The 8021-nt window shown below is 47.6% G+C and overlaps 1 protein-coding gene across 1 annotated transcript; it reads left to right on the forward strand.

Annotated features, from left to right (window-relative positions):
• Positions 1-4462: 4462 nt before the first annotated feature.
• Positions 4463-6837, forward strand: F5147DRAFT_755811 (peptidase S28). The gene is made up of 10 exons (XM_041440340.1): positions 4463-4717; positions 4772-4816; positions 4864-5158; positions 5210-5266; positions 5410-5594; positions 5819-6001; positions 6053-6074; positions 6127-6213; positions 6261-6348; positions 6398-6837. Exons 1-10 carry the CDS (start codon positions 4471-4473, stop codon positions 6728-6730), a joined length of 1542 nt encoding a protein of 513 aa, XP_041284795.1. The 5' UTR covers positions 4463-4470; the 3' UTR covers positions 6731-6837.
• The last annotated feature ends 1184 nt before the right edge of the window (positions 6838-8021 follow it).

Raw genomic sequence — 8021 nt, forward strand, 5'->3', positions numbered from 1 at the left:
ATCGCTTGCAGCCAAGGCAGCATCTCCGTTGGCAGCGCAGAGTGCGCTGCATTCTTGCTTGAAATCTGAGAGAAATGTGGGTGAGGATTGTAGCCTATGCAATATTACGGACTCTAGACTCGCCGTTAGACCAGTCAAAGTAGTCAGCATTTGTAGTTTCGTCGCTCAAAGCCATCATGTGTTGGTATGATTTCACGGCACCTTGGAGTTTACCCGCCCGAAAGAGTGCATCACACCGTTTCTGGCGTGCCTTTTGCCACAAGGACTTCAGGTCCCAGCCAAAGAGCTGGACAAGAGATCCAGTTATGAAAAGCGTCATATATGCATCATCTCAACGCACCACAACCAAATCCCCATATATTTCAAGAATGTTCGATTTCGATGATGAATCGCGGCAGTCAAGAGCGGCAGTGAGATGGTCAGCGGCTTCATAGTGACGTGCGCCATCCATGGCTTGCATTCCGAGTTGAACCCGTAGATATGCCTAATGTGCGAGTTGTAAAGAGTGTTGATGACCAAGCATGGATGATACTTACTTGCACGACACGACATGCGAGAGTATCGGCATTCGGACAACCTGCAGCGAGCTCTTTGAGGAGCAGGTTTACCTCGTCATGTTGATCTGCATTGAAGAGCGCGATGGCCTGAAATACGCGATGAAGGGAAGAGTATGCGAGGCAAATGTAACATACCATACCTTGATCAATAGCAGAAAATGTGTGATTTCTGAATCCTGGTCCGTGTACATGGATGCAACATCAAATGCTGCCCTCGCATCCAGGACGCGGTCTTTTCCACAGAGGGCAATACCCTTGGAGATATAGCCCGTCAATGAGGGATGAATCCTGATGGACTATGTCATCGCCAAGTTAGCCCTGTATAAGGCGGCGATGATTCTCACCTTGATTGCGTCCAGAAGGGCGCGGTCCCAGTCATGTTTTCGCGCCATGACAAATGACCAATGGGCGTAGAAAGTATGGTTGTTCGGATTGGTGTTGATATCTTGAGTGAGTAGTTCTTCGGCGGTAGATAAGTCTCCATTTACACATGCAAGACGGGCGCTCGTGATGGCTAGGATCTGCACGAGACATGCTCGAATTGTGGTATATACGAGTCAAGGACGGAAACATGCCTTTGAGCGATGGGCGTGGGGAGTGTGGTTGTTCGCATCGGTGTTCATATCTTGCATGAGTTGCTCTTCGTTAGTAGATAAGTCTCCATCTATGCATGCATCACGGACTGTTGTAGTGGCGATAGTCTGCAAGAAGCATACTCGATTTGTGGTATATGAGTCAGAGACGGAAACATACCTTTGGATGTATACCCTGAGGTACTGTCCACTCCGAGATGTTACATTCACCTCCGCTGAAGATGTGATTGCCGTCCACGGAGAAAGTGATGCATTCCATGAGGGATGAGTGTCCGAAGATGGCAACGGTTTGTCGATCTGATAGGCGCCAGAGATGAATATGGCGGTCACCAGATGCGGATGCGACGAGTGTGCCAGCAGGATGAATGGCAATAGCATTGATATTATGAGAGTGGCCCGTCCAGGGATCCCCGACCTGCTCCCAGGTTTTTGTATCCCATCCACGTATGGTAGGATCAAGATGATTGCCGCCTGTGAGAAGGCATGTACCATCGAGCGTCCACGCGAGTGACCAATTGAATGTGTGAGCCTTGAATGATGTGACACGTTTCCTGGTGCCTGAATTGTAAATTTTGATATGGCTGTTTGTTGCGATGGCAAGAAGTTCTCCAGACGGTGAATACCGTACGCAATGGACACATGCACACTCGATTGGGTCTCCTTGCAGCTGCCAGGTTTTGGTATTCCACAGTTTCATCATTTTGTTGTAAAATGCATTAGTGGCCAGTACTGTTCCATCGGGAGAAAATTCTAGCGAGTAGATCGAATTGGAGTGTGCTTCGATTTTGGTGAGTGATTCCCCAGTTTCTCCGTGCCAGACGATGACCTCTCCGCTCCAATCACCGCTTGCTATCAATTGTCCATCTCGTGATACCGCCAATCTCGTCACCCCATTGCGATGCCCTTCCATCTTCTTCAACAAAACACCTGTCTTCAAGTCCCACAGACGAAGCGTCATGTCGTTCGAGCCCGTAACCATTCGCCGTTTATCGGGGAAAACTGCGATTGCATATACGCTTCCTTCATGGCCTCGGAACTCTCGCAGGGGCGTGATGGTTGTAATCAGCTCCGACATTTTAATGGATTTGGATGATATTGAATACGGTCGAGGTCAAACTTTGGAGAGACTGTGTCTTTCTCTAAGCTGCCGAGGGTGTATGGTGCGTACTTCACAGCTTGCCTCATTTCAATAGACGCCCAGGACACTTAAGGCTGTTCGTGCCCACGCCTCTATCGCCGTGATGCACCCTATTGTCATACCCGCTGTCCTCGACAGTATGCACATCTGCGGTGCATACATGCGTCCTTGTCTTCAAAGCTTCCTGAATGTACTCCCATCGCATCCAATCGAGCAGTGCGTGCTTTCCAGCGCTCGAATCTGACTGTCTATCCTGCATGAATACCGTTGTTTGTTGTATCTAGCAGCTACTCCAGCTCATCACTCCTTCGAACGCGTGTATATAGCTTACTGCAATATCGCTTCTTCATCCAATAGACTCTAAAGATCTCTGTGTGCACGATGATGCAACCAAATCTCGTGGTACAGCCTCGGAAAATCCTCACCATCACCACCGACTGCCAACGGCCGCACCTCACTGCGATGCCCCTCCATCTTCTTCAACACAATACCTGTCTTCTAGTCCCACAACCGAGGCGTCTTGTCATACGAGCCTGTCACTATATGTCGTCTATCGGGAAAACCTGCGACTGCGATTACACCGCTCTCATAATCTTCAGGAACTCAACGGAGTGCGGCGCGTGACTCGACATCTTACTGGATGCTGATGATGTGGAGCATGGTGGAGGTAGACTTTTGAAGGATTGTGGGTGTCGAAATTTAGGCTGCAGATGCATGTATTGTGCTGCTTCACCCTGTTGACTTGCCTCATATTTCCGTGGATACTCTGAACCCCATTCACCTCCACCTCTCAGATGAATATGATTCCACCATACGGGTGTCACAGTGGATGCCATTGACTTGGAAGTAGGACGGTGATATCATTCACGTCATAGCCATAGACTTATGCTGGTCGGTTCCGCATCTCACAACGTCTCACGAGGCGGCTCTCAGATCGGCGAACGTCATTATCTTCCCGATCGAAACCTTCGATTGTTAGAAGGAATTAGCAGGTAGAATTCAAAGGTATTGGTCTCAACTTACGAGCTGCAACTGCCGTTATGATGGCGTCGTCACGATCTTCAAACGTCGGACGACGAGTGGTCACTGGATTGATGCGGCCACAACGAGTCATCCGCCGTTTGTGCTGGATTTTGAATCTTGATGGAGTTATTTGTTGAGTATGGCACTCTGATTTGACATGGTGTGATATCTGTGTCACGGGAACAGTTTTCTGGCCTCCGTAGGTAGCCTCATGCTATGGATCCTCCGAACTTACTGTATATTATTATTCGTGAACAGTGCACCGAGCTTGATGAGGTTCTTTCTCGACAGACCAGGAAGACCCTTTGCAGCTTTTGGGACCATGTTGGAAGGAGTCTGGGGCGCGCTCCCAGCTGGGCCTAGCTTGATCACCATTTTGTAGGACGCGAGATGATGAAGTTCTTGATATACAGGCGGGTGTTGTATGATGATGTGAAGTTCTCTACAAATTGCCGGCGCGTCGCACCGATTTGCAAGATTTCGTTATCAGCACCTTACGATGGACTGTAGGAGACGAGGACGTTGAGAAATTACTCGCCTCACCTTTCTGACCCTGTGCAAAGCAGGTTTGGCTTTCTCAAATGGTACGACACAATCCATTTTTTCAACAGGGTAGGTTGTTTACTCTATTGATTGCTGTGCAGACAAAGCAAACACCCTCGTCCACTTCCACTTCTCCGACTTTGCGAATGTCGCGGTGTCAAACAGCAGTGCAACAACAAGCGATGACCTGCCAGCCAACTGAAGTCAGCAGACGGCGAAATACTCCCGAACTCGAAAACAAACCACTCGCTCTGCCCATTTCTCCTGCAGCACCAAAGTGGCGAGATGATCAACTTCTACTACTGGAGAGACTATGGTACAATCCTCATCCCCAAAGTATGCTGGTATGTGCATTTTCTATGTATTCGTTGTAGGATGATTCCCACGGCGCGCTGGCATTCTCCCGTCAATATTCATCCAGGCGATGGCTTTGTAAAAAAAATTACCGGCAAGCTAATTGCAAGTGCAATTTATGTGGTTTCTTAGCATTTACCACAATCCAGGAGTCTATGACGCGACTTCGCTGAGCGGCCTGGTTACCCGGCGAGATGGCTACATATAAAAACAACCCTTCTCCGCCAAGATCATGTCGTGTAATCCCACCCTTGCGATCAAGATGTGGGCCCTCATGTTTCTGCTGCTTGTGGGCATTGCCCGAGCAGCCATTCCCAATGCCATGCTTCGTGGTATGCCTTCTCTTCCAAAAATTTCAATGCCAGAACGTTCATTCACTTCGCCGAATGGCACAATACTCCCAAACATTACGACCGCCTATTATTTTGACCAGCTCAGGGACCACAATAATACAAACCTCGGAACCTTCAAGCAGCGATACTGGATGAACTGGGAATTTTATGAGCCTGGTATGTCGCGAGGATCGAGGTGCGCTTCAAGTGATACTGACGTGTGCATTCCAGGCGGTCCCATTATACTGATGACGCCTGGAGAAGTGAGCGCAGATGGTTGGTTTTACTATAGCCGATTTGCTACCTTTCTCACAAAGTTCCAGGTTATCAAGTCTACATTACGAATCACAGCATCAACGGTCTTATTGCTCAACAACAAAAAGGTGCAGCCATCCTCATTGAACACCGTTTCTTTGGGTTTTCAAATCCATACGACAACCTCACGTCACAATCTCTGGCTCTCCTCACTGTCCAGCAAGCTATCGATGATTTGGTGTATTTCGCCACCACCGTTGACCTTCCCATGTCTGGGGGTGATGCTGTGAAGCCAAGTCAGGCACCATGGATATTGGTCGGAGGAAGCTACTCTGGAGCCCTTACCAGTTATACGATGGTTAAGTGAGTGCCACAAACTGATCCCGTTTTGTCAGTATGGTGATCGACTCAAAGCAAACCGGGAATCTTCTGGGCTGGATATTTATCTTCTGCTACTGTGGAAACGATCACGTATGTCACATCATTGCAATCATTGCTGACTCTCACTGATGTGATGAATTTCTTCTCTTCTCCTTTATAATCACCTGACATGAATGAATATGCGAACAATGTGGTCGTTTATTGAATTTCGACCTCTTCTCGACCAAAATTAGTAACTATTATGACTATTTCACCCCTATTCGCGAGCACATGCCACAGAACTGTTCCTCCGATATACAGGCAGTGATCGCCTACCTGGATGGGATGTACGCGGCTAAAGACACAGCTGGAATCAAGACGCTCCAGGAGACATTTGGCCTCGGCAGTCTTGATCATGTTGCCGATTTCGCCACCGCACGTGAGTCGTCCTTGCGTTTCGTTCAATCTTAAATGCATACATAGAACGGACATCTATGTACCCTCTGATTCGCACAACGTCTTTCAGTTTGTTCTGCCTTCAGTTTATTACCCTCTTCATTCATGTCGTGTCAGCCGTTTGGATACAAACCCATACACTTGACCTTCGACAATGTTTTTTTTCTCTCAGATTGGCGTCCTAACTGACTCTACTCGAACCAATAGTTGAAGACAACCTATGGGATTGGCAAGATCTACAACCTTCTATCGGCCCCAAATCGATGTTCTATCAGTTCTGCGATGCACTCGAGGTCAAGGACGGTGTCAATGCCGGACCTGAGGGATGGGGACTTGATCATGCTATTCGCTCTTGGGGCAACTATTGGAATACTACGTACTACAATTATAGTATGTGGTCCGTTTTATTTTTGATTGATATGGCTAATCTGGATGATGAAGGTTGTCCTGATCAAGATGTACAGTACGTGTTCTTGGGACGTGATGTCGTTTGCACTGCCTGACGGTGAAGACAGAACCTGTCTAGGGACGTTTGACCCGACTGCCATCTACTGGACTAATATTACCGTGGATAATTCCGACAGATCGTGGTTTTGGATGGTGTATGCATTTTTATTGGCATCAATATCTAATCTGACGATCTTACTAGGTGCAACCAAATCGGTTTCTACCAGACTGGACCTCCTGAAGGCCAACCTGCGATCGTGAGCCGCATCCTCCAGCCCGGTTATGGAGAGGTACGTAGATTCGATCTGAGAAATGAACATCCATCAACATAATCATCAGCGCCAATGTGTAAACATGTTCCCTGAAGCATTCGCTTATCCACCTCAGCCTGCCACGGCAGAGACGAACGCGATGTACGCTGGCTGGAACGTGAATGTCCCACGTCTCTTCTTCGCCAACGGCCTGCGTGACCCTTGGCGCGGGGGGACTGTCTCTGCTGATGGGCTGAATAAGCCTAACACGACTAGCATGCCGATCTATATGAGCGATGGATTCCATTGTTCGGATCTGTTAACGAGAAATGGTATGTTAGACCCGACTATCGCGGTCGTGCAGGAAGCAGGATTAGGATACATGAAGGAGTGGCTTGCTGAGTGGACGCCGTCTATGTGATGATAGATTGAATTATCGGGACTGTGGTTAGGCAAGTTGTTATTTATATTATAGTAACCTACGTTTGGGAAGTAGTGTCGATACCAATACAGAGTCCGTTTCATTTCTCGAGGCTTCCGAGGGCACAGGCTGCAGCCATTCCATTTTCTCTGCACTGTATGTGATTTAAAGGCAAGATACTTCTCACGTGCAATCTGTTTGCGAGCCTCGAACAAGGCCATATGAGATCAATTAGTTCCAGCAAATATACACTCACTAGCAGCGCGAATAACACTTTCCCATCTCTTGCAATTAATGAGCTTGATTCTTTACCTGCTTTGTCATTGACGGTTTCGCACTTTGTCACGATATTCTGTAGTCATCCTGGATTGCAGTTGCGGACCGTCGTGCGAGTAGACCTGACAGAGAATCTTGGTATGTCCTTGGTTCTTTTGGTTGGTTGGTTCTGAATTTTGTCTTGGAGATTTAGGACGCAACAGTGTAGGTGAGTGTCTTGTTAATGAAGTTGCCCAAGCAGATTGTTGATCGGCAGATCTTGACGTTGCTCAGGATGTGGTTCACCGGCAAACAGTCCATGATCCATGGATGATGTTGGTGTTGAGTGCTATAAGTGCTATACAGATAGATGAATGAGCAACAGTACGAGGGCCAAGAGAAGTCATGTGCGTCACAAGTTGGCAAAGAGATGCACAGATTGTCGATGATAGGGCCAATACTATAAAATAGTCGTCTGTGCATCCAATATATCTTCGGCAGAATCAGTGTCAGCAGTGGCACCAAATATGAATACGAATATCACCGACTTCTTGGGAATGAATTTGTCGTATCGCCAAGAATTCTTTTTGATAATCAAATATCAACTTCCATTTTGAAGACCAACAACACCGTGAAATGAAGCAGAGGTCGCCATAGTAGTGAGGAGAGAACTATGAACAACGCAGCGACAGCATGACGCGGTGGACCTATTAGCACATAATGCTAGCGATTATTCGTGCTTTCATACTGTGGAATAACCGTATACCGTGACGTAGGCAAGCAAATTAGCTAACCTGAACGTTCCATGATACGCACATGAATGCCCAAAGTTTGCTGCCATGGTGCAGTATTCCGAGTCAAGCTTGGCATAGTACTGTATTGTGCATGGTTCATTAGTACGTGCGCATTGCAGCGTTTGAATCGAGTTTTGTAGTTGTCAAGTTGTTGCTAAGTTGCAATTTGCTTGGCGCTTCTTCATTCAGAGTCCATATTGGGCAAATTGATCGCGCGCTTGGCCGCAAAGTCCGAGTTTTCG

The sequence above is a fragment of the Suillus discolor genome, assembly GCF_016758755.1.
Source record: "Suillus discolor strain FC423 chromosome Unknown F5147scaffold_156, whole genome shotgun sequence".
In the NCBI taxonomy this organism is placed as follows: Eukaryota; Fungi; Basidiomycota; class Agaricomycetes; order Boletales; family Suillaceae; genus Suillus; species Suillus discolor.

Coding starts and splice junctions, on each gene's coding strand:
- F5147DRAFT_755811 (XM_041440340.1), top strand. CDS start 4,471: ATGTGGGCCCTCATGTTTCTGCTGCTTGTGGGCATTGCCCGAGCAGCC. Junction 4,718..4,771: donor CTGGGAATTTTATGAGCCTG/GTATGTCGCGAG, acceptor TGTGCATTCCAG/GCGGTCCCATTATACTGATG. Junction 5,159..5,209: donor ACCAGTTATACGATGGTTAA/GTGAGTGCCACA, acceptor ATCGACTCAAAG/CAAACCGGGAATCTTCTGGG.